At 43.3% G+C, this 27,166-nt stretch overlaps 1 protein-coding gene across 1 annotated transcript in view; it reads left to right on the top strand.

The window, feature by feature from the left end:
- Nucleotides 1-22,291, top strand: part of trpm4a (transient receptor potential cation channel, subfamily M, member 4a) — a 46,259-nt gene extending 23,968 nt beyond the window's left edge. The window contains exons 13-28 of the mRNA XM_022210090.2: nt 885-1,013; nt 1,121-1,250; nt 1,434-1,579; nt 4,050-4,162; nt 4,442-4,549; nt 4,631-4,677; nt 12,602-12,834; nt 12,931-13,046; nt 13,232-13,364; nt 13,868-14,042; nt 14,626-14,791; nt 14,897-15,078; nt 19,723-19,855; nt 21,445-21,517; nt 21,796-21,889; nt 22,032-22,291. Coding sequence (XP_022065782.2) covers nt 885-1,013; nt 1,121-1,250; nt 1,434-1,579; nt 4,050-4,162; nt 4,442-4,549; nt 4,631-4,677; nt 12,602-12,834; nt 12,931-13,046; nt 13,232-13,364; nt 13,868-14,042; nt 14,626-14,791; nt 14,897-15,078; nt 19,723-19,855; nt 21,445-21,517; nt 21,796-21,889; nt 22,032-22,069 — 2,016 coding nt within the window. The 3' untranslated portion in view covers nt 22,070-22,291. The remainder of the gene's footprint in view (nt 1-884; nt 1,014-1,120; nt 1,251-1,433; nt 1,580-4,049; nt 4,163-4,441; nt 4,550-4,630; nt 4,678-12,601; nt 12,835-12,930; nt 13,047-13,231; nt 13,365-13,867; nt 14,043-14,625; nt 14,792-14,896; nt 15,079-19,722; nt 19,856-21,444; nt 21,518-21,795; nt 21,890-22,031) is intronic.
- Nucleotides 22,292-27,166: the final 4,875 nt, after the last annotated feature.

Genomic DNA, 27,166 nt, shown 5'->3' with positions numbered 1-27,166 from the left:
TTTAGTAGAAATCTGGACCCAGTGACTGTCTGAGCATCATTTCAGTGATGATTGAATATAAGTTTAAACATATGAGTGGAATGATGTCATTTAAGCTGCTGAGGATAAATATGGATTAATATAGATAACTATGGTCCACGCTGAACTCAAAAGGTTTTCAATTTTAAAGGTTGCACTATACAAATGAACTAATTAGTAATTATTGATTGGTATGAAAGTGGACTAAAGGCAGACAGATTTGATCTGGTTTCTTTGGATTTAGATCAATCATGTAATATGTATATATATATATATATATATATATATATATATATGTATGTATACCGGGCTTTGCAAAAGTTCTGTTACACGGTTTCATGATCTTTAGAGACGTTTACATGTCGGAGTGAAAAATTCCATTAAACAAACTGAAAGTTCTACCTTATAGGCAGGTGTCCTTAATACAAATTTTTTCTCCGGTGAAGTTGTATCAAGATGGAAGTCAAAAGAGTTATATATGTATATATACGTATATATATATATATATATATATATATATATATATATATATATATATATATATATATATATATATATATATATATATAAATTATCCTATATTGTTTTTGTTACTGGTCATAAAATTATGTAAAATGTTTGGACTTTATTTCTGCCATGCAGAGCTGCATTTCAAACTATTTTAACAGAATATATGAACTGTGAATCTTGGATCCTTACAGAAAATGAGGGAATAAAAAAGTGAACTATTCTGTGTTTAATCTGAGATATTCAGGGTTTTATTAGAGCTGCAGCACCACTGATACAGAGGGTTTGTGTTTAAAATGTTAATGAGCAGTAAGACACATGAACTTTGTCTGATCGGTTGTCTTCATCTGCACCTTCAGCATGTCAACAAGTTGCTGCTTGGGGAGTGTCGGTACCGGAACCAGCGCTGCTCCTCTCCCTGGGAAGCCCTCTTCATCTGGGCCGTCCTGCAGAACCGCAGTGAAATGGCAGTTTACTTCTGGGAGATGGTGAGTGGTATTTCACAGTGAGATCTCAGAGGTTCTGTCTTTAATAATTGGCTGTGAACATCATTAGTGCTGTTTATTCAGTGAGCTGCTGGAATATTTCCTCTCAGGCTGGAGAGTCGGTGCTGAGCGCTCTGGGCGGTTGTAAGATGCTCAGGGAGCTTTCAAAGCTTGAAAGTGAGACGGAGAACAAACTGGCCATGAAGGAACTGGCTCAGAAGTTTGAGAACCTGGCACAAGGTGAGTCTGACGACCAGTTCACATCTACTTCTCTGATTCCACTTTTTCTGTTCGTTAAATCCACCGATGCTGCATCATCAGTGAGACCCACAGGAAACATTGTCGAGGTTTAGAGGCTGGTTGTTTGGACAGGAACAGGAACAGTAGTTACAACATCTCCACTAAAATCGTGTTTGTGTCCAGATGTCTTCAGTGAGTGCTACCAGAACAGCGAGAGTCGCTCCTTCACCCTCCTGATCAGGAAGTCTCCGGTGTGGGGCGGAGCTACCTGCCTGCAGATGGCTACGGTGGCCGACGCTCGACTGTTCTTCAGTCACGACGGTGTTCAGGTATGGGTGTTCAGGTACAGGTGTTCAGGTACGGGTGTTCAGGTAAAAATGTTCAGGTACAGGTGTTCATGTACGGGTGTTCAGGTACAAATGTTCAGGTACGGGTGTTCATGTACGGGTGTTTAGGTAAAAGTGTTCAGGTCCGGGTGTTCAGGTACAAGTTCTCAGGTACGGGTGTTCAGGTACGGGTGTTCAGGTACAAATGTTCAGGTACGGGTGTTCATGTACGGGTGTTTAGGTAAAAGTGTTCAGGTACGGGTGTTCAGGTACAAGTGTTCTGGTATGGGTGTTCAGGTACGGGTGTTCAGGTACAAGTTCTCAGGTACGGGTGTTCAGGTGAGGGTGTTCAGGTACGGGTGTTCAGCTACGGGTGTTCAGGTATGAGTGTTCAGGTACAAGTGTTAAGGTACAGGTGTTCAGGTAAAAATGTTCAGGTACGGGTGTTCAGGTATGGGTGTTCAGGCACGGTTGTTCAAGTACAAGTGTTCAGGTATGGGTGCTCAGGTACAAGTTTTCAGGTAAAAGTCTTCAGGTAAAGTGTTCAGGTATGGGTGTTCAGGTACAAGTGTTCAGGTACAGGTGTTCAGGTAAAAGTGTTCAAGGTAAAAGTGTGAAGATGCGGGTGTTCAGGTATGAGTGTTCAGGTAAAAGTGTTCAGGTACAGATGTTTCAGGTAAAAGTGTTCAGGTATGGGTGTTTAGGTACAAATGTTCAGGTACGGGTGTTCAGGTACAGGTGTTTCAGGTACAAGTGTTCAGGTAAAAGTGTTCAGGTACGGGTGCTCAGGTACAGGTGTTCAGGTTAAAGTGTTCAGGTATGGGTGTTAAGGTACAGGCTTTCAGGTACGGGTGTTCAGGTATGGGTGATCAGGTACAGATGTTCAGGTTAAGGTGTTCAGGTACAGGTGTTCAGGTACAGGTGTTCAAGTAAAAGTCTTCAGGTAAAAGTGTTGAGGTACGAGTGTTACGCTACAGGCTTTCAGGTACGGGTGTTCAGGTATGGGTGTTCTGTTCCAATCAGGGCAAAACAATAAAAATAAATAAACTAGCTAAAATGCTACATTTATATTAATAATTCCATGAATGAATCTGGTTTCTGCTGTTGAAAGTGTTCACGTGTTCATATTGGTGTCCATGTGTTCATGTTGGTTTTCATGTGTTCATGTTAATATTCATGTTGGTGTTCATGTGTTCATGTGTTCATGTTAATGTTCATGTCTTCATGTTAATGTTCATGTTGGTGTTCATGGGTTCATGCTCATGTTTATGTGTTCATGTGTTCATGTTAATATTCATGTTGGTGTTCATGTGTTCATGTTAATGTTCATGTTGGTGTTCATGTGTTCATGTGTTCATCTTCATGTGTTCATGTCTTCATGTTAATGTTCATGTCTTCATGTTAATGTTCATGTTGGTGTTCATGGGTTCATGCTCATGTTTATGTGTTCATGTGTTCATGTTAATATTCATGTTGGTGTTCATGTGTTCATGTTGGTTTTCATGTGTTCATGTTAATATTCATGTTGGTGTTCATGTGTTCATGTGTTCATGTTAATGTTCATGTCTTCATGTTAATGTTCATGTTGGTGTTCATGGGTTCATGCTCATGTTTATGTGTTCATGTGTTCATGTTAATATTCATGTTGGTGTTCATGTGTTCATGTTGGTGTTCATGTGTTCATGTTAATGTTCATGTTGGTGTTCATGTGTTCATGTTGGTGTTCATGTGTTCATGTGTTCATGTTGGTGTTCATGTGTTCATGTTAATGTTCATGTTGGTGTTCATGTGTTCATGTTGGTGTTCATGTGTTCATGTTAATGTTCATGTTGGTGTTCATGTGTTCATGTTGGTGTTCATGTGTTCATGTTAATGTTCATGTTGGTGTTCATGTGTTCATGTGTTCATGTTCATGTCTTCATGTCTTCATGTTAATGTTCATGTTGGTGTTCATGGGTTCATGCTCATGTTCATGTGTTCACGTTGGTGTTCATGTGTTCACGTTGGTGTTCATGTGTTCACGTTGGTGTTCATGTGTTCACGTTGGTGTTCATGGAGAGGGAACAGTGAATGACGAAGAGATCAGCATACGTGTGCGTTGTAGCGTCGTGCAAGTCCGCGTCTCATGCTCTGTTCCCCCTCCATGGCCTCCCCGGACATGCTGTTCCATCCTGTTTCCTGGATCAGCGTTTTAACAGCGCAGGGCATTGGTGAGTGGGTGTGGAAACTGACTCGTGATGACTGTGTGATGAGTATGAGGGGCGCTACAATGTGTTCATGTTAATGTTTATGTTGGTGTTCATGTGTTCATGTTAATGTTCATGTTAATGTTCTCGTTGGTGTTCATGTGTTCATGTTTTCATGCTTATGTTCACGGTGTTCATGTTGGTGTTCATGTGTTCATGTCGGTGTTCATGTGTTCATGCTAATGTTGATGTTGGTGTTCATGTGTTCATGTGTTGGTTCTCTGCAGTCTCTGCTGTCTCAGATCTGGTGGGGCGACATGGAAAGAAGCACTAAAGTCTGGAAACTGGTCCTGACCTTCTTCCTGCCTCCTCTTCTCTACACAAACCTCATCAGCTTCAGGTCGGGGTTCTGGTTTCACTGAGATGTGACCATGATTTGGGGCTGACCTTTTTAGATTATTCAATATGTTCATGTTTTTTGTATTAGGTTTTAAGTGAAGCCGTCACAGAACAGTCCGTAGTTCTGAGACATTTGGACTGAAACCAGGATGAGATGAACATGTAGCTTCCTACATTAATACGATAAATAAAACACATATTTAACAAAGTCAGGAACATTTTTCTCATTTTAATTCATATTTTTATTGGTTTAACTAAAGAAAACGTGTTCCTGTTCCAGGGAACAAGAGGAGGAGGTGAAGTCTGTGGGGATCAGAGACACCGACAGTCTGGATGGGAACGATGCCAATGACAACACCGTCGTTTCTCTGGCTGACATCATCCAAACGTAAAGAGAAACATTCATTCATCACACAATGATGGCTTCTTCTCAGCTTTAACCAAAGGCTGTGGTTCTCTCTGGCTGCAGGAACGAAGATGCAGAGGAGTACAGGGCTCTGAAAGAAAACCCAGAAGGTCGGTTTGGATCATGCTTCTGCTGCTTTTACTGCTTGTGGTGGCTTCTCATAGGTTCTCCTCTCTGCAGGAACTAAGAACGGCTGACGACACTTTCCTTCAGTCCAATGATAACTCTGATCTTCTCATATCTTTGCTGTGATTTTATTTTACTGTTCGAGTTTGATGAGTTTGGAGAAAAACGTACAAGTGATGTGTTTCCATTACTGAATGAATATAAAAGGAGTAGCTGTTTACAGGACATGTTAATCATGTTAAATGGGTTTTGTAGTAAAAATACGCCTTTACAATGGTGCTGGGGGTGGCAGCCATGTTCCATTGTGTTTGCTTCATCAGGAAACCAACTCCACACAGTTTTATAGACATTTTCACAAACCCAGGAAGTGTCTCAGAGATCTTCGCTGAGGAACAGTGGAGGACATGGAGGGGGTTTACATGTGAAGGTCCAGCTGTAGGATTATAAACTACATTAACATCACCTCACCTGCCAACTTCCACTTCTTACCCAACAAAACAGACAAGCTTCTGATCCACAGTACGAGGAAACTTCTCCAGCTTGTTGCTCTGTATTTAACTGAATCCATCCAGCGGTGGTTTATATTCGTCCTCAGAGCAAAGCGCTCCCAGGAAAATTAGGACAGAAGTTGCTTTTACAATAGTTAAGCCTGGAAATCCTGCAGCTTCAGCTCTGAAACCTTCTTCATAAGCTGAATGTGATGTTCTTCACTTTGGGAATGCTACTGCCTCATCCTGGTCCAAAGTATGAATGTCAACCATCACTGAGCAGATAAATGCTTTGGAACTAAAATACCCAGACTCACTTAAAATGACTCCATGGGACTTTAGAATGAACCTACAAAAGAGTAAAACATGTTCTTTAACAGAGTCGGTCCACTCAGGATAAGTGAAACCTGAACTACTGCTACCTGTGTGAAGATGCTGCTGCCTGTAAATCTGAAGAGATGCACCAGTGAGTATTTTGGTTGTTTAGAGGCAGCTTGTTGTGTTACTGCCCTCCACAAGTACACAAAGTAACACAGTGAAGTAACTATCACAGTCCTCAGTGCCGTCATTCTACTAACCCTGGAGTCCAAACTGTCCCAGATCTCCACCATCAGCAGCTTCCTGACAGGAAACTGTGGGTGAGGCTCAGAAAGTCAGTCAGCTCCCCGAGGACGAGTCTTCTTCTTTATCTACACCAAAGGCTGCATTCAAGGACCCAACTGTTAAACTCCTGAAGTTTGCAGGTCACACTGCAGTCAACAGACTCATCCAGGATGGCGGCACGTTTAGTTTGAAGAGTTCTGCTGCAGCTGAACAAGCTCTCCAGACTTTACAGAAAGTCCTCCACTCTGCTCAGAGCTGCTGAGTCCTTCAGGCTCCTGGAGCTGATGGTCCAGGACTGCAGTCATCACATCTGCTTATAATCCTCCATCATGATCTGGTTCTGAGCAGCCCAGAACTGGACAGAAAACATCTCCAACAAACAATAAGAAGTCAGCGGTGCTTCCTTCAGGACCTGAGTTTTTCAAGAACCAGGAGATTTCTTGTCATTGCATTTCCAAAACGAAACTTTGTTGCCACTTCAAAAAAATAAACAAAACACACACACACATATATATGTGTGTGTGTGTGTGTGTGTTATATATATATATATATACAGTTCCTTGTGAAAGTATTCGGCCCCCTTGAACTTTTCAACCTTTCGCCACATTTCAGGCTTCAAACATAAAGATATAAAACTTTAATTTTTTGTCAAGAATCAACAACAATTGGGACACAATCGTGAAGTGGAATGAAATTTATTGTATATTTTAAACTTTTTTAACAAATAAAAACCTGAAAAGTGGGGCGTACAATATTATTCGGCCCCCTTGCATTAATACTTTGTAGCGCCACCTTTTGCTGCAATTACAGCTGCAAGTCTCTTGGGGTATGTCTCTATCAGTTTTGCACATCCAGAGACTGAAATTCTTGCCCATTCTTCCTTGCAAAACAGCTGGAGCTCAGTGAGGTTGGATGGAGAGCGTTTGTGAACAGCAGTCTTCAGCTCTGCCCACAGATTCTGGATTGGATTCAGGTCTGGACTTTGACTTGGCCATTCTAACACCTGGATACGTTTATTTGTGAACCATTCCATTGTAGATTTGGCTTTATGTTTTGGATCATTGTCCTGTTGGAAGATAAATCTCTGTCCCAGTCTCAGGTCTTTTGCAGACTCCAACAGGTTTTCTTCCAGAATGCTCCTGTATTTGGCTCCATTCATCTTCCCATCAATTTTAACCATCTTCCCTGTCCCTGCTGAAGAAAAGCAGGCCCAAACCATGAGGCTGCCACCACCATGTTTGACAGTGGGGATGGTGTGTTCAGGGTGATGAGCTGTGTTGCTTTTACGCCAAACATATGGTTTTGCATTGTGGATTGGATTTTGGTTTCATCTGACCAGAGCACCTTCTTCCACATGTTTGCTGTGTCTCCCAGGTGGTTTGTGGCAAACTTCAAACCAGACTTTTTATGGATATCTTTGAGAAATGGCTTTCTTCTTGCCACTCTCCCATAAAGGCCAGATTTGTGCAGTGTACGACTGATTGTTGTCCTATGGACAGACTCTCCCACCTCAGCTGTAGATCTCTGCAGTTCATCCAGAGTGATCATGGGCCTCTTGGCTGCATCTCTGATCAGTCTTCTCCTTGTTCCAGGTGAAAGTTTCGAGGGACGGCCGGGTCTTGGTAGATTTGCAGTGGTCTGATACTCCTTCCATTTCAATATGATTGCTTGCACAGTGCTCCTTGAGATGTTTAAAGCTTGGGAAATCTTTTTGTATCCAAATCCGGCTTTAAACTTCTCCACAACAGTATCTGGGACCTGCCTGGTGTGTTCCTTGGTCTTCATGATGCTCTCTGCACTTTAAACAGAACCCTGAGACTATCACAGAGCAGGTGCATTAATACGGAGACTTGATTACACACAGGTGGATTCTATTTATCATCATCAGTCATTTAGGACAACATTGGATCATTCAGAGATCCTCACTGAACTTCTGGAGTGAGTTTGCTGCACTGAAAGTAAAGGGGCCCAATAATATTGCACACCCCACTTTTCAGGTTTTTATTTGTTAAAAAAGTATAAAATATCCAATAAATTTCGTTCCACTACATGATTGTGTCCCAATTGTTGTTGATTCTTGACAAAAATTAAAATTTTATGTCTTTATGTTTGAAGCCTGAAATGTGGCGAAAGGTTGAAAAGTTCAAGGAGGCCGAATACTTTCACAAGGCACTGTATATATATATATATATATATATATATATATATATATATATATATATATATATGGATAGATAGATAGATAGATACAGTGCCTATCGTAAGTATTCATCCCCTTTGATGTTTTACCCTTTTATTGCTTTCATAAATCAATCATGGTCAATAAAATTGAGCTTTTTTAACAAAAAAATTATTGGCAAAAACTCTTTAATGTCAAAGTGAAAACAGATTTCTATAAAGTAATGTTAATGAAAGAAAATTATAGAAATAAAAATAATTGTTTGCATAATTATTCACCCCCTTTTTAATTTAATGGTCTAATTCAATAGAGGTCCATCAAATTGTTGCTAATAGTCTCACAATCAGTGAAATGAAGATCAGCTGAGTGGTGTGGGTGTGTTTGAAGTGATTGAGTGGTAAAACATCTGTCTGAAGGGTCCAGAGAGCGGTTGATCAGTATTCCTGGCTACCATTACACCATGAAGACAGAAGAACACTCTAAGCAACTCAGGGAAAGGGTTATTGAGAAGTACAATTCAGGGGATGGTTACAAAAACATTTCCAAGGCACTGAACATCCCCCAGAGTTCAGTGAAATCAATTATCAAGAAATGGAAGGAATATGGCACTTGTGTGAATCTGCCTAGATCAGGCCGCCCTCGTAAACTGAGTGACCTACAAGTAGGAGACTAGTGAGAGAAGCCACCAAGACCCTACAACTACTCTGAAGGAGTTACAAGCTTCAGCTGCTGAGATGGGAGAGACTGTGCATGTAGCAACTGCTGCCCGGGTTCTTCACCGCTCAAAGCTTTATGGGAGAGTGGCAATGAGAAAGCCACTGTTGAAGAAAAGTCATATTAGATCTGGACTAGAGTTTGCCAAAAAGCACGTGGAAGACTCCATGGTCAAGTGGAAGAAGATTCTTTGGTCTGATGAGACCAAAATTGAGTTTTTGGCCATCAGACAAGACGTCATGTTTGGCGGAAACCAAACACTGCACATCACCAAAAACACACCATCCCCACTGTGAAGCATGGTGGTGGCAGCATCATGCTGTGGGGATGTTTCTCAGCAACTGGACCTGGAAGGCTTGTAAAGATAGAGGGCAGAATGAATGCTGCAAAATACACTGAAATCCTGGGGGACAATCTTTTTCAGTCTGCAAGAGAACTACGTCTTGGGAGAAGATTTATTTTCCAGCAAGACAATGATCCAAAACATACTGCAAAAGTTACACAGGAATGGTTAAAAAAGAACCAGGTAAATGTTGTGGAGTGGCCGAGTCAAAGCCCAGACCTCAATCCTATAGAGAATTTGTGGCTGGACTTGAAAAGGGCTGTTCATGCCCGATACCCGCACAACCTGACAGAGCTTGAGCAGTTTTATGTGGTTGTATTTATATAGCACTTTTATCCAAAGCACTTTACATGATACGTCACATTCACCCATTCATGGCGGGAGCTGCCATGCAAGGCGCTAACCACGAACCATCAGGAGCAATTAGGGGTTCGGTGTCTTGCTCAAGGACACCTCGACATGAGCATGACGGGCCAGGGATCGAACCACAACCCTCCGGTTGCGAGACGGCCACTCTACCCACTGACCCATGCCGCCCTTTTTTGTAAAGAAGAATGGAGCAAAATTGCAGTGGGCAGATGTGCAGACTGATTGAGACCTATCCACACAGACTCACTGCTATGATTGCAGCCAAAGGTGCATCTACTAAATACTGACTTGAAAGGGGTGAATAATTATGCAAACAATTATTTTCATTTATATAATTTTCTTTCATTAACATTACTTTATAGAAATCTGTTTTCACTTTGACATTAAACAGTTTTTTCCCAATTTTTTTTGTTAAAAAAGCTAAATTTTATTGACCATGATTGATTTATGAAAGCAATAAAAGGGTAAAACATCAAAGGGGGTGAATACTTATAATAGCTCTGTATAGATATATATATATACAGTAAGTACAGAAAGTATTCAGACCTCTTGAAATGTTTCTCTCTGTGTCATTGCAGCCATTTGCCAAAATCAAAAAAGTTCATTTTATTTCTCATTAATGTACACTCAGAACCCCATCTTGACAGAAAAAAACAGAAATGTAGAATTTTTTGCAAATGTATTAAAAAATAAAAACTGAAATATCACATGGTCAGAAGTATTCAGAGTCTTTGCTCAGTATTGAGTAGAAGCTCCTTTTCAGCTCCTACAGCCATGAGTCTTCTTGGGAATGACACAACAAGTTTTTCACACCTGGATTTGGGGATCCTCTGCATTCTTCCTTGCAGATCCTCTCCAGTTCTGTCAGGTTGGATGGTGAACGTTGGTGGACAGACATTCTGAGGTCTCTCCAGAGATGCTCAATTGGGTTTAGGTCAGGGCTCTGGCTGGGCCAGTCAAGAACGGTCACAGAGTTGTTGTGAAGCCACTCCTTTGTTATTTTAGCTGTGTGCTTAGGGTCATTGTCCTGTTGAAAGGTGAACCTTCGGCCCAGTCTGAGGTCCTGAGCACTCTGGAAGAGGTTTTCCTCCAGGATATCTCTGTACTTGGCCGCATTCATCCTTCCTTCAATTGCAACCAGTCGTCCTGTCCCTGCAGCTGAAAAACACCCCCCCCCAACATGATGCTCCACCACCATGTTTCACTGTAGGGATTGTATTGGGCAGGTGATGAGCAGTGCCTGCTTTTCTCCACACATAGCGCTTAGAATTAACAGCAGAAAGTTCAATCTTGGTCTCATCAGACCAGAGAATCTTATTCCTCATAGTCTGGGAGTCCTTCATGTGTTTTTTCAAACTCTATGCTTTCATGTGTCTTGCACTGAGGAGAGGCTTCCGTCGGGCCACTCTGCCATAAAGCCCCGACTGGTGGAGGGCTGCAGTGATAGTTGACTTTGTGGAACTTTCTCCTATCTCCTGACTGCATCTCTGGAGCTCAGCCACAGTGATCTTTGGGTTCTTCTTTACCTCTCTTGTCGTAAATACATTTTCTTCTCAGATTAAGTCTTCTGTCTCAGTTTTAGGTTCCAATCAGTGAAAAATATACACCGTTAAAAATAATAGTTGCAGCAGTCTCACAAATAAAAAACAGAAGAGTCTTGGAGCATTCTTCAAATTCAAAAATAAAAGTGTTTATTCTGTGTGCACAAGGTCCAAACACCGATGAGACGCCCCGGAGCTGTCTGGCTCTGCCCTCTGATGCCCGGTCTTTTATACTGTTTTGCTCTGGTGTGTGGAATTCTCTACACCTCAAGGCCACCCTTCTTTTATCATAAAAACTCGTAAATCTGTCACTATTACCTTCCCTACTCCTTTGTTAAGGGTGTCTAAATGCTGGTAACTGCTGGGTACTCTCGAGTGTTGCTCTGAGGGGATTCCTCTTGTCCTGGCTCCCTGTCCCTCCAATCATTACCCTCTGCAACTTTATGGAAGATACATTAAAGACAACAACAGGTGTTATTAAGTTTACGCCAGGGCATCTATGAACACAGAAGTTCTATGAACAAGAACTACCCATCACACCTGACCTTGAGCACTTCAGCTTCCTAGTGGCTGCCTCAGCTGTTGGCCGTGTACCCAGACTGCCTGTTCATACACACAACGCAGTCAGCATTCTGCTCTGTACACACATACTGCTCTTCTCATGTGTGTGCGGCCTTTGACACTTCCGTCCTTATACCTGAAGGTTTTATGCTTTATTTGACACAACACTCTCACCAAGGCTCTTCTCCCACCATTGCTCAGTTTGGCTGGACGGCCAGGTCTAGGAAGAGTTGTGCTCGTCCCAAACTTCTTCCATTTGAGGATTATGGAGGCCACTGTGCTCTGAGGAACCTTGAGTGCTGCAGAAATTCTTTTGTAACCTTGTCCAGATCTGTGCCTTGCCACCATTCTGTCTCTGAGCTCCTTGGGCAGTTCCTTCCACCTCATGATTCTCATTTGCTCTGACATGCACTGTGAGCTGTAAGGTCTTATATAGACAGGTGTGTGCCTTTCCTAATCAAGTCCAATCAGTTTAATTAAACACAGCTGGACTCCAATAAAGAAGCAGAACCATCTGGAGGAGGATCAGAAGAAATGGACAGCATGTGAGTTAAATATGAATGTCGCTGCAAAGGCTCTGAATACTTCTGACCATGTCATATTTCAGTTCTTCTTTTTTAATACATTTTCAATAATTTGTACATTTCTGTTTTTTTCTGTCAAGATGGGGTGCTGAGTGTACATTAATGTGTGTGTATATATATATATATGTATGTATATATATATATATATGTATGTATATATATATATATATATATATATATATATATACATACATATATACATAATAAAACATACCAATAATCATCAATCAAAGGTCAAATATCAGACTCAATAATCGGTGGTTCCAATAATCCCTGATGTGGACCGGTTGGTGGAAGCAGACATGCTGGTCAGATTTTCTTAATTTCAAAGCTTCACCAAGAACGGCATTTTTTGGAGAATGTTTGTCTGTTGTTTTAAAAGTCTGTGTTCCTAAATACAAGCCAGTGAGAATATAAATATGATAATATCTAGTTGTAATATGTCGCAGTTTTGAAGGTTCTAACATTATTGATAATGTTAGAATTGATGACATGGTGTATTCAGTTTTACTTCTCTTTCCTCCAGGTTCTGCTCCATCCATCTCCAAAAGATCGTTTACTGTGTCTCGGTGGAGACAGTTCTGGTTCGCTCCCGTCACCTCATTCCTCGGCAACGTGCTGATGTACTTCCTGTTCCTCTGCCTGTTCGCCTACATTTTGTTGGTGGACTTCAAACCGCCGCCTCCAGACGGTCCCGCCACTCTGGAGTTTGTGCTTTACTTCTGGGTTTTCACTTTAGTCTGTGAGGAGATCCGGCAGGTTGGTAGTTCCTGTACGACAGGCTGCACATAAACTGCTTAATAAAATACAGCAGCCACGTCCAGATCTAACACGTCTGATATGTTCTGTGGTCAGAGCTTCTTTGTGGGCGGCACTTTTGTCCTCCAAAGGATCAGAAACTATATCCAGGATGTGTGGAACAAGTGTGACCTGACGGCCATCGCTCTCTTCATTCTGGCTCTGTGCTGCAGGTGATTCTTCGTCTTTCGCTCTGAACATACTACTAGCAGCCCTCCATGCATCTGTGCAGACAGGATTTAAAGCTCCTCTTTTGTCTTTCTTCTTGTATTCCTTCCTGTGAGCTTGAATAGGATGATAATGTACAGTAGGTGGATGCTGGAACTATGACCCCTAACTGGCCGCTTTTGTTTTCCAGAATGTTTCCGTTGTCGTATGATTTTGGCCGAGCTGTGATGGCCATAGATTATATGGTCTTCACGCTACGTCTGATCCATATCTTTGCTATTCACAAACAGCTTGGACCCAAGATTATCATTGTTGGCAAAATGGTAAGAATACACAAAACGACGTACAAATGACAGAAACACACCGAGGAACAGAAACGGTTCCTCCTGGTATTCCTAAATACTCCTTCAGTACAGGGAGATGTGGAGGACTGGAGGCTGGTTCGAGGTGTTCTGTATTCACTGTTCTGAGATAAAACTAATATAGACACTTAAACAAAACAACGTGCTCCTTAAACTCAGCGTCCATGTGTTGGGATGATGAAGAACACCTAATCTAAACGGTAACTGTGTACAAAAACCTATGAAGAGGATTTTACTGCCAATTCCACGTCTTCAGTATAAATGTCATGTGAAGAGGTCAGGTCCTTCCATCAGGATTAGTCCTAATCCTAAACCCGACACCAACCCTCTACACTTCTCCTCACATAGAACTAGATGGTCCTACAGACACATCCTGACATATTTACTTCATATTTCAGTCCATTCCTGTCTTGACTGGAAACAGCAGATCTTAACTTCACACTAAAGCTCTCTGTGTCCTTCAGGTCAAAGATGTTTTCTTCTTCCTGTTTTTTCTGGCGGTTTGGCTCATGGCCTATGGAGTGGCCAATCAGGCGCTCCTCTACACATATGATCCTCGCCCTAACTGGATATTTCGCAGAGTCTTCTACAGACCATATCTGCACATTTTTGGACAGATACCCATTAATGAAATGGATGGTGAGTGGTGAACTTCCTCCATATTTGTCTTGAACATCAGTTTAACATTCAGACCTCAGTCTCACCACATTCAGAAAGCTTTCATTTCTGTCAGTTCATCTCCTGTTCAGGTCAAATGAGTCGTACATTTCTTTATTATAAGATTTGAATGGTCTTTTTAAGACAAAATGACAGAATGTTTCTTCAGATGAGCAGCTACATTTGGTCCAGCAGCTCACACTGATTGGTCAGATTAATACTACAGTTAGTTAAACATGGGACGTTACATTACAAACCAATAAAATAAATGAAAGGAATACTACTTTAATGAACCCGTGTTGGATCTGGAAGGTTGTGCTGCATTTTACAATCATGCAATAATAATACATTTCCCAACATCCCTTTCAGTTGACCAACACTAATACTGCAGCAGCACCACGACAACACTGGTCATTGTGTCCCTGAATTATTGGATATTGCAACATTTAATGATAGAAAATAAACACTATCAGTTATTGCTGTCATCATTGTTAAGGTGAATGTTACTCTTTCCAGTCCTGAAGTTTCCTCATGTGATGTTCTGAACTTGTGCTGTGTGTTCCAGCTGATAAATGGCAGAAGGGAAGCTGTACAAACAACACTGCAGAGATTGAAGCCGGAGCAGAGCCTTGTCTGAACACCTACGCTAACTGGCTGGTTGTCATCCTCCTGGTCATCTACCTGCTGTTCACCAACATAGTTCTGGTCAACTTGCTCATTGCCATGTTCAGGTACGTCTACAATGATCCGTTTCACTTCCTGTGTTGTTGTAGTTTACTGCTGCTTCCTGTAGCCTTCTGAATATCCACGATGATGTCTGAATTCACGGTCCACAGCTACACCTTCTCCAAAGTACAGGAGCGCAGCGACACCTACTGGAAGTTTCAGCGCTACAACCTGATAGTGGAGTACCACTCCCGGCCCTGCCTGGCTCCACCCTTCATCATCATCTCACACCTCCACCTGTTGATCAAGAGATACGTCCGCGGCATCACCTCCGTCAAAGTCCAACACTTTGGTGAGAAACATTAGAGAATGAAGAGTAAAGAGGTCTGGCACTGATCCTGGATGTAGGGTTAGGGTTTGGTCCAAAGTCTTCTGATACGTTAAGATCTGAGAGGAAACTGTCATCAGGTTGGAATCAGTTCAAATGTTTGAAGGTTTTAGTTCAGGTACTGATCAGTGTGAACCTTCTGTAGTGAACTGAGACTGATAGAAAGGTTCTCATAGGAACATTTGATCTTTAGTCCAACTATCCATAATCAGTGCTTCAGGTACTTACCAAAAAAAAAATTTGATAGCTGCTGAAATTAAATTTCTGCAAAGAAATATACACATTTTTGTGAAAACGTGGAAGCAAGACCAATGGAAGCACATTAAACATGGACATACAGTATCATTAAAGTATTTCATCCCACAGATGAAGTTATTGGATCAGAACCGGTTCTGTCACATACTGAGCTTTAAGGAACAAACAAAGAGATGAGCTTTCTGTCAAGATTCAAGATGTTTATTTGTCACAAACACAATTGTACGTAGTATAATGCACAGTGAAATGCAATGTGCACCTGTTCCAAACCGCAAACAATAATAACAAAATAAAACACACAAGAAATATGTATATATACACAGACACACATATGTCTATCTATATGTATACATGCACATATATATATATACCCACATACACTGCTCAAAAAAATTAAAGGAACACTTTGAAAATACATCATATTTCAATACGGGGGAAAACAAACTGGATCTTAGCATTGATATGGACTGGATAATGTGTTAGGAATGAAAAGTGCCACATTGTTTGATGGAAATGAAAATGATCAACCCCCCAGGAGGGCTAAATTCAAGACACCCCAAAATCAAAGTGAAAAACTGATGTGGCAGGCTGGTCCATTTTCTGAAATTCCTTGGCAGCAACTCAAAATGGTATTCAGTAGTTTGTATGGCCTCCATGTGCTTGTATGCAGACTGACGATGTCAGGACAAGCTCTGAATGAGACGATGGATGGTGTCCTGGGGTATCTCCACCCAGAACTGGACCAGGGCATCGCTGAGCTCCTGGACAGTCTGAGGAGCAACCTGATGGTGTCTGATGGAACAAAACATAATGTTCCAAAGGTGTTCTATTGGATTCAGGTCAGGTGAGCGTGGGGGCCAGCTAATGGTATCAGTTCCTTCATCCTCCAGGAACTGCATGAGTTCTCTTACCACATAAGACTGGGCATTGTCTACACCAGAAGGAATCCAGGACCACTGCACCAATGTAGGGTCTGACAATGGATCCAAGGATTTCATCCTGATACCTAAAGGCAGTCAGAATGCCATTGTCCAGCCTGTAGAGGTCTGTGTCCCTCCATGGATATGCCTCCCCACACCATCACTGACCCACCACCAAACCAGTCATGCTGAACAATGCTACAGGCAGCATAACGTTCTCCACGGCTTCTCCAGACCCTTTCATGTCTGTCACATGTGCTCAGGGTGAACCTGCTCATCTGTGAAAAGCACAGGGCACCAGTGGTGGACCTGCAGATTCCTGTGTTTTATGGCAAATGCCAGCCGAGCTCCACGGTGCCGGTCAGCGAGCACAGCGGGCACTAGAGGACGCTGGGCCCTCAGACCACTCTCATTAAATCTCTTTCTGATTGTTTTATCAGAGACCTTCACCCCAGTGGTCTGCTGGAGGTCATTTTGTAGAGCTATTGCAGTGCTCATCCTGGTCCTCCATGCACAAAGGAGCAGATACCTGTCCTGCTGATGGGTTGAGGACCTTCTACAGTCCTGTCCAGCTCTCCCAGACTAACTGCCTGTCTCCTGGAATCTCCTCCATGTGCTTGAGAATGTGCTGGGAGACACAGCAAACCTTCTGGTAATGGCACGCATTGATGTTTCATCCTGGAGGAGTTGGACTGTCTGTGGAACCTCTGTAGGGTCCAGGTATCGCCTCATGCTACCAGAAGTGACTCTGACCCTAGCCAAATGCAAAACTAGTGAAAAACAGTCAGAAAACATTAGGAAGGAAAAAAATATCAGTGGCCTTCGCCTGTAAACTCATTCCTGTTTTGGGGGGTGTCTCATTGTTACCCCTCTAGTGCATCTGTTGTTAATTTTATGAACACCAAAGCAGCTGAAACTGACTAAAAATCCCCTGTTTTACTGACTTGACCAGATTAGTATCCCACGTTTCACTGATTTGATGCTATACTTAGATTAAAAAGTGTTCCTTTATTTTTTCTGAGCAGTGTACATATGAATATATACATATTTATTTATTTATTTATTTTATTTAACAAACTCAAGGTCCATACAAACATATATAGAGATAGAAATGAACAAAACAAAAATATAAATCAAAGTGAAATAGTGCAATGATGTATATGTACAAGGTGAAAATGAACAGATATTGAACACAGTTTGCAGGTTGATTGTCTGTTGAGTCTACTGTTTCAGGTTCAGCAGGAGGACATCATGTGGTTAGAAGCTCCTCCTCATCCTCTCTGTGTTTGCCTTCAGGCAGTGCTAACGTCGCCCTGGTGGCAGCAGAAAGAACAGTCTGTGGCTGGGGTGGGTGGCCTTTAACCTGCAGCGTTTGTTGTAAATGTTCTGCAGTTGGGGAGGATGGTTCTGATGGTTCTCATCCCAGCGGACCACCCTCCTCAAGGCCCAGAAGTCCTGCTGGGTGCTGCTGCCTATCCAGGTGGTGGTACTTCCAGACAAATCACTCTCAGTAGTGCAGGTGTAGAAGTTCTTGAGTACCTTGAGAGGGAGCTTAAAGTCCCTCAGACATCTGAGGTGGTAGAGATGCCATCATTAGCTCCTTGGTCTTGCTGAGGTTCAGGAGGAGGCTGTTGTCTCTGCACCTGTCCTCCAGGTGGGTGATCTCCATCAAACAGTCCTCCTGGTTGTTGTTGGAGATCAGACCCACCACTGCTGTGTCGTCAGCAAACTTAATGATGGTGTTGGAGTCTGATGTGGACAAACACTGATTAATGCGCGGTGAGTCCAGCAGAGAGCTCAGCACACAGCCCTGGGCGGCACCGATGTTCAGGTGAGTGGGACAGGTGTTTTCCCACTAGAACCACCTGTGGTCTGCTGGTCAGAAAGCTGTAGATCCACCTGCACAGGAGGAGGTGAGTTCGAGGTCCTGCAGCTTAGTGACCACTCTGCAGTAGATTATGGTGCTGAATGCTGAACTGAAGTCCACCAACAACATTTGCACATAATTCCCTTTCCTAGTGTCCTGCCATAGTCCTCTGGTGTTCCTCCGCTGCAGCTGTGACTCCAGCTTCTCCCCATACCTCTGTTTGGCCTCCCTCATGGCTCTGCGGATGCCGTACGTAGCGGCCTGGTTAGGTCCTCCCATGTCTACGGTGGCGAGTCCGTCCTGTGTTGTAGGCGGCAGTGTGGGACTTCAGAGCGGATGTCTTTTTTCATCCACGGCTTCTGGTGGGGAAACTCTGTGATGGTTCTTCTGGGGATAGTGTCCTCCACTAGTTTCCCAATAAATCCCACAACCATCTCCGTAAACACACTCATGTCATCACCAGACCTAGAATGTTTCCCAGTAATCAGTTTTCAAAACGTCCTGCAGGGCGGCCCCTGATTGGTCAGACCAACACATCACTTCTCTCTCTGCCGGAGCTGTTTGCTTCAGCCGCTGCTTGTACCTGGGCAGGTGGAGGATGGAGGCATGGTCTGACCTGCCCAATGGTGGTTGAGTCTTTGCTGCATAGCATCTCTGAAGGGAGAATAACAGCGGTCCCATGTTCGGTCTCCTCTAGTGGGGAAGGTGATGTGCTGGCGAAGTTCCAGCATCACCTTCATTAGGGTGGCGCTGCTAAAGTTCTCAGCCACAGTCAGGGCAGCCTCCCGGTGGTTAGCCTGGTAGCTGTAGATAGCCTCATGTAGCTCGGCTAATGCAGCATCCGTGTCCTCCTGAGGGTGAATGTAGACGGTGCTGAGGAGAATTCCTGAGGGAGGTAGAAGGGCCGACATTTGATGGTTGAAAGTTCCAGGTTGGGTGAACAGGACTTAGAGAGATAAACAACATCTCTGACCAGTTGTTGGTCATCAGACAGACGTGAAGAACTCTGCTGGTTGGACACCATGGTCCAGCTATGTCTCTCTGAGGCAGATGATGTTGCAGTCTCTGGTGTCCCTCTGGTACCGTATCCTGGCTCCGAGCTTGTCCAGCTTGTTGTCCAGGGACTGGACGTTAGCAGCAGGTGTGTTCGTAGTCTCAGCCTGTTCCTAACACCAGCTCGGTTCCCCGGGGCCTGTTATGCAGCCAGCACGCTTTGTAGTTGTTGGAGGGATCCCGCAGGATCTCGCTGGGCCAGGACACATCAGCAGTAAAAGTCAGAGAATATGATGATAAACCAATATTCACCAGTATGTTTCTGTCATATTTGATACGACCAGGACACGACATGGTGAATGCCATGCAAAAAGTTAAATAAAAAGTTAAATTATTTTAAAAATGTTGTAGCGGTGCTGGAGCAAGTACGACGGCGGCCACACTCACTGGCGCCATCTTGAACATTAGAACAGTATCATGTTCCTTCTTAATCAAGGATCATGTTCTTGTTTCCAGGTTCCACAGATCTCCATGTGCCTGAGCTGCATGTTTGATGATCTTCTCTCTCCTCAGCTCTGGAGCTACGCAGCAGAAAAGCAAGTCGACTCAACACATGGGAAGCAATCCAGAAGGAAAACCTCCTCTCAGCTCAGAACAAGAAGCAGAGGGAAAGCGACACGGCCAGACTCAGACACACTTCAGTCAAGTACGTCCAGCAGATCTATAGATTTAGAAGACCGTGGTCCTGGTCCTGGTCCTGGTCCTGGTCCTGGTGCTGGTGCTGGTGCTGGTGCTGGTCCCGGTGCTGGTACTGGCACTAGTGCTGGTGATGGTCCTGGTCCTGGTCCTGGTCCTGGTGCTGGTGCTGGTGCTGGTGCCGGTGCTGGTGCCGGTGATGGTCCTGGTGCTGGTCCTGGTCCTGGTGCTGGTGCTGGTGCTGGTGCTGGTGCTGGTGCCGGTGATGGTCCTGGTGCTGGTCCTGGTCCCGGTGCTGGTGCCGGTGCTGGTGCTGGTGCTGGTGCTGGTGCTGGTGCTGGTATTGATGCTGGTCCTGGTGCTGGCGCTGGTGCTGGCGCTGGAGCTGGTATTGGTGCTGGTATTGATGCTGGTGCTGGTGCCGGTGATGGTCCTGGTGCTGGTCCTGGTCCTGGTGCTGGTGCTGGTGCTGGTGCTGGTGCCGGTGCTGGTGCCGGTGATGGTCCTGGTGCTGGTCCTGGTCCCGGTGCTGGTGCTGGTGCTGGTGCTGGTATTGATGCTGGTCCTGGTGCTGGCGCTGGTGCTGGCGCTGGAGCTGGTATTGGTGCTGGTATTGATGCTGGTGCTGGTGCCGGTGATGGTCCTGGTGCTGGTCCTGGTCCCGGTGCTGGTGTCGGTGCTGGTGCCGGTGCTGGTGCAGGTATTGGTGCTGGTGCCGGTGCTGGTGCTGGTGCCGGTGATGGTCCTGGTGCTGGTCCTGGTCCTGGTCCCGGTGCCGGTGCCGGTGCCGGTGCTGGTGCAGGTATTGGTGCTGGTGCCGGTGCTGGTGCTGGTGCCGGTGATGGTCCTGGTGCTGGTCCTGGTCCTGGTCCCGGTGCCGGTGCCGGTGCCGGTGCTGGTGCAGGTATTGGTGCTGGTGCTGGTGCTGGTGCTGGTGCTGGTGCTGCCATGGCGCTGGTGCTGGTGCTGGTGCCGGTGCAGGTATTGGTGCCGGTGCCGGTGCTGGTGCTGGTGCTGGTGCTGGTGCTGGCGCTGGTGCTGGTACTGGTACAAATTCTATGAAAATGAACCAGTGAAAATCAGACATTGGTTTTGAACCGTGGTTTAACAGCATTATTTTAATATATAAACTCATGATTAATAATATTATAAATATGAGTATAAAATATCTTTGTTAATCATCATATTTAAGAGGAAATAGACTTCTGTAAATATAAGAAGTGGAGGAAGTAGCCTACATCATGTACAGGCTGGTCTGACTGACTTTGAGCTTTGCTGCATCTTTTTTTTTTTTTTTACCTCTGATATCTTCTAAACTCTTAATCTTTTACATGATAAAAAATATAGAAATTTTCTGTGACTTTGTCAGATACAGAAAGAACCTGGTGCAGATTTTCAGTACAATCCTGGAATTGTGAATATTATACTATAAGATTAGATAACCATTAAAAAGTAAAAACAGAACTGAATTGTACTGATTATCCTTCTTTGCTTTTCTAACTTCAGTTTGCTGCTCATGTCAGTGTTTCTCAGTTCCTGTTTCTCTGCAGGTTTTAGATGTTTACTGAGCTGAACTCTTTCCTGTCTTGGTGTCTGCAGGGTGGACAGTGTGTTGAAACAGATGGCAGAGATCCGAGACCACGACCGAAGGATGCGTTTGCTGGAGACGGAGGTCAGATCAGCAGCATTCTGGATATTTATACTATATTTACTTATTGCAGTCAGAATGTTTTTAAAAATCTCAAACATCTTAAATGATCTGGTTTTAATCCAAATCAAATCAAACAGATACAGCTGACAAAAAGTTCTCTAAGTTGTGCAGCGTCTGCACGTGTGACTGGACTGATGAGGCATCTTAGTGCACGTGAGTGCACGTTAGTGCACGGTGTGTCTGGTTTCTGCAGCTGCTAGCTCAGCTATCTGCTAACTGTGCCTCTCTGTGGTGTTCAGATGGAGTACTGCTGCAGCACCCTCTCCTGGATGGCCGACGCTCTGTCTCAGAGCAACCTGATCAAAGCCAGCCGGCCTCCTCCTCAGCTCAGAGGTAGAACCATTGGACCAGAACCAGTTCTGTTGTTTCAGTTAGATAATTAAAGTGGAAGGAGCTTCTCTGTTTGTACCTTCTTGTTCTGCCACGGAATTAATCTTTTGCCTTGTTTTAACCATTATTTGTTGTTCTGCTGTAGATCTTCCTCCTCTTTCTCCGAGCTCACAGACGTCATAGGAAGCCTTCAGAGATCCCAGCAGCTCAGATCTCATCAGAAGCACCGTGTTCCACTGGTGCTGTTAATGTTTCTCTGATGTTTTACACTGTTTGTTGTTTAAGGTGTACATTAATGAGGACAAATAACAGTCTGCAATAGAAGACTTGTACTTTTTATACCGGGCTTTGCAAAAGTTCTGTTACACTCGGTTTCATGATCTTTAGAGACGTTGACATGTTGGAGTGAAAAATTCCGTTAAACAAACTGAAAGTTCTACCTTATAGGCAGGTGTCCTTGATACAAATTTTTTCTCCGGTGAAGTTGTATTTGTGCTGAACATCAGCCGGATGACCGTCCACAGAGTCGTGGAGAGGCTAAAGAATGGTGAAGATCTTTCAGGTCTTCACCATTCTTGAAAGATCACTGAAAGATCTTCACCATTCTTTAGCCTCTCCGTGACTCTGTGGACGGTCATCCGGCTGATGTTCAGCATGAAGGAGAGCAGATATCTCAACTCTTTTGACTTCCATCTTGATACAACTTCACCGGAGAACAAAACTGTATTAAGGACACCTGCCTATAAGGTAGAACTTTAAGGTTATTTAATGGAATTTTTCACTCCGACATGTAAACGTCTCTAAAGATCATGAAACCGTGTAACAGAACTTTTGCAAAGCCCGGTACATCGTCTCTTCTATTTTCTGTCAGTGTTTGATTCTCCATCTTTAAAGTGTATTAATAGAGCTTTGAGCCCCAGATGTTACCAGATGTTGTGCCTTGTTAAAAAGACTATCTAAGACAGTCATTCCCTTCATCAATCAGGGATTAAATGCTGTTGAGGACCACAGCGTTTTCCAGGGAATCCACCCTGGCTCATTAAAGTTGCACTATTCAATATTTTTATGGAACAAATGGCTTCATGAAAGAATCCGATCCTTTTAGTTTCTCTGAGCTCATCGTTTTGCCTTTTATCTGCTTAATTCAGAGCAGCTGCTGTCATTTATTGCCCTTGTTGGGGTGTATATATGGTGTTTTTTATGGTGGAAGACATATGAACCAGAGGTGATATTTTCATACTGTTGCTTTGTTTATTATGTTATTTTTTTGTAAACCAATATGTGCTTCTGTTTTCGATCATGATGCAGATATTCAGATTTTATTCAAATGGACCAAAGTTATTGTCTTCTTGATCCAATCCCATCTTATCAATAAAGACTGCCCATAAAGATGTAGGTCTCATGTATCCTTAGGAGCTAAAAGTCATTCAGCACTGACTCCTAGTTTTATTTTACTCTCACTGAACAGAAACAACTGGGGAGGATAAAACTCTGAGAGATATTTCAATGAATCTGATCTCATCAGGAATTCTTCAGCTGCTTCAGTCTGTAGCAGATCCTCTGGACTGAAGGATGACACTTACTGATGAGTTTTCAGGTTTAATGGCAGTAAACCCTCATATTTCACCATAAGACAGAGAATACACAAAACAATGTGTAAGCTAAATGCTATGCTCTTACAACTGTTAACAACTTAGATTAACCTCAGCTTTAGCAATAAAATTTAACAAATGTACATATTCGGTTCTATGTAACATTAAAATTGCTCTTCTTTACACAGAAACATGCTTTGTGCCTGTTTCAAAGGGCTGCTGAGTGCAAAATACGTATGTTTATGGGCTCATTTCCCTCTGTGTCTGTTATTTATATTGCCGGTAAGCTAATTCACGCTCAGCTGCAACAGTAAGTAATCTCTTCAAAATAAAAGCATTAACCGGAAGTTACATTTAACTCATTGTAAATAAAGGTAAAGCGCCAAAATAAAATACAACAGTTATCTTTAAGAAATAAAGAAATGTACGAGGTTATTTACACAATCTTTTTCTGTTGATAGACTTGAAGCCCGTAAACACTGACGGTGTCAGAGATCCTCCTTAGACCAGTCAGAACATGAACAGACTCCTAAAGGGTGGAAATGAAATAATTGATATTCACTGAACAGTAAATATCCCTGTTGATGTATAAATGAAAAAGTGATGTCAAGTTTTCTTGTGTTTCCTGTTCAGGAATTAGAGTCCAAGTTCACTAACAGGAAATGTGGATTTCTGAAGAGAAGTGAAGTCTGAGCTAAAACCAGCTCAGATAGACTCTAAACAACGACAAACTGACTGTGTGTTGGTTACAACCTGCAAACTGCACACAAACCAGAACTCACACCTTTAAAATGATTTATTGGTATTCAGAATTTTTGATTTGGTTAAAACTAGAGTTATTGTCAGTCTGGTGTCTGATTATTAGGAGAAGAGATGGTCCTTCATTTTTAATCCTTAAACCTCAGACACACAAACACACACTAACAGTAACACACACACACACACACACACACACACACACACACACACACACACACACACACACACACACCTGTGTATTCCTATCCTTGTGGAGACCTACCATTGACTCCCATTCATATCTAACCCCTAACCCTAACCCTAACCTTAACCCAGACCAAAACAATGTCTAACCCTAAACAAACGTTTTTGCACTTTTACTTTTTTCAGTAACAACAACATGGCCAAGAAAACACTGTTTAAACTTGTGGGGACCGAAATGAGGTCCCCACAAGTGACATTTCTTTTGGTTTTCCTATGGTTGTCTGGACATTAGGTCCCCACAACCCCTATAATTACCCACCCACCCACCCACCCACCCACCCACACACACACACACACACACACACACACACACACACACACACACACAGTGACCCACAGACACACACTTCCCTCTTTAGACTGAGTTCCTTACATGGAAGCAGCTCAGGGTGAATTTCGCAGCGGATTGAATTCAAGCAGGAAACAGAATCCTGATGTCAGATCTGGTTGATGAATAGTCGGAGAAGTTCTCTTCTGTCAGCTCTTCGGCTCCTCCAGACGTTCTTCAGACCTGCTGAAGTTAAGTGAGGTCATGTGTTCACGTGGCCATCATCTAAAGCAGACACAGTCAGATTCACCTCTGGGATTATTCCATCCATACACTAACCAACCATGACCAACTACAACCAACCACAACCAACCATGACCAGCTATAATGAACCATAACAAACTATAACTAACAATGACCAATTGTAACTAACTATGACCAACTACAACCAGTCATGACCAACTATAACCAACCATGACCAACCACACCAAACTATAACTTAAAATGACCAACTACAACCAACCATGATCAACTTTAGCTAACCATGACCAACCATGACCAACCCTAACTATGACTGACCAACTATAGCCAACCACAACAACTAACCATGACTATCATGACCAACCATAACCAACCATAAGCAACCATGACTGATTGGTTTTCTGTCCTGGCCTCCTGATAGCAGAGTTAAACGGTAAACGGCTGAGTGGTGGATGCAGGCCGACTGCAAGTCCAAACTCAGAGAAGACGTCTCTGGAATGTCTGAGCTCATCTCCACTTTCAGCCACTTTGCAGTCTTCATCTCGATCTGATCTCCTCTTTCCATCTCAGCTGTTTCTCACTTCCACTGCTCTGTCACTACCACTGACTGCACGATGACCCTAAAGCAGACATTATGGGCTGTATAAAGCCGTGAATGATGATCTGCTGAGGATGATACAGGGATGAGTCCCGACGGCTTTGTTGGCTCGGACCTTTTTCAGAGAATCCAGGTCAAGAAGAAATCACAAACCCGCTTTCTTCCACTCATCGTGCTCTGGTTAAGGATGTGAATGACTCGGCTGATCATTATTAAATACATTAAGTGTATTTTTGTGTTTGCTGACCTGCTGGTCATACATTTAATTGCTGTTACGCTTCAACACCCTGCAGGTCTGAGTTCCTCTGAGAACTTTTTAAAGATTCAACATCACACACAGGTAGACATCCGTCCTGCTTATTCAAAGAAAGTATCTTCTTTTCATTATGGATCGTTCAATCAGAGTGATTTTAACAATCAAGAAACTCAAAGATAGTGATACTTTAACCAATTGTAATCCTGACTGATAAAATCATTGAAAGCACATGTAACCCCTGAAACCCTGAGCAGGAAATAAAGCCAAGATGTGGGGCAGCATTTTAGTTTTAGTCTTCAGCATGAGTCCAGAGCAGAGTTAATGGAAAGCGTTACACAAAGTAGTAGGAGAAGTATTTCTGGACTTCAGTTTGTTTTATAAGGTGTTTCAGAGGTTGCTATCAGCGACCTCTTTCCTGGTGGAGGTGAGAACTGACGGAGGGTGTGGATGCTCACATTACACTGACTCTGACACTGTGGGGATTTAAATAGAGCGGTTGTCAACTCCTCCCTGCACAAATCCATCTATTTTAGGAACAGTGAGTAGGTGGAGGGCAGTAGATGGCCCACAGATCAGTGTCTTGGCCTGAACTCTTGGTAGAGCAAACACTTTGGCTGCATCAGCATAATGGAGATACTGGAGGTACAGGATGCATTAAAACAGGCTCTGAAAGTGTCCCGGTAGCTCAGGATAATGAATGTTTGAGTCTGACAGTCCTAATAGCTGAAATGTTCATTACACCTCATAAAGAAGTTACGCAGTAAAGGGGTGACTTGCTGTTTCTCACAGATAAAACATTTGACCTGAGATCAGCAGACCGACCAGGATCATAGAAACCACATGGATTTATATCCTCAGAATGGCTGTCCTCCCATTGGATCCTGGGATAGTCGGACCAGTGTCTCGAGGAATTAGGTTCTGTTTGGACCATTGAGTAGAGCATCACCAAGGTCCACTGCCAATGTTAGTGCTGAGAGTAGGGTAGCCTTTGTGTCACTGGATAGTAACGGGGTCAGTTTGCTGTAAATATTTCCCTTTTACAACAACATTACGGTAAGTGGAATTTAAAGAGGAACTCCAAAGCAGAAGGCTACCTGACAGTTTGTGTTGTCTGAAACTGATAATTTGACATTCACACTACTTCATACAATACCTGACCAGGTGAGAAGGACACTAACAACTACTGCTACTTCCTGTATGTACAAAGGAGTAAAACACCATGAATCTGCTGATGAGGAACTTCCTCGTTTGGTCCTCACTTTAAGCAGCCATTAGAGCTTTATTTTAGGTGCGGTGGGACAAC

This window comes from Acanthochromis polyacanthus, chromosome 21 (assembly GCF_021347895.1).
Source record: "Acanthochromis polyacanthus isolate Apoly-LR-REF ecotype Palm Island chromosome 21, KAUST_Apoly_ChrSc, whole genome shotgun sequence".
Lineage (NCBI taxonomy): Eukaryota > Metazoa > Chordata > Actinopteri > Pomacentridae > Acanthochromis > Acanthochromis polyacanthus.
Note: the sequence above shows the minus strand (reverse complement) of the source record. Positions and strands in the feature narration are given on the sequence as shown.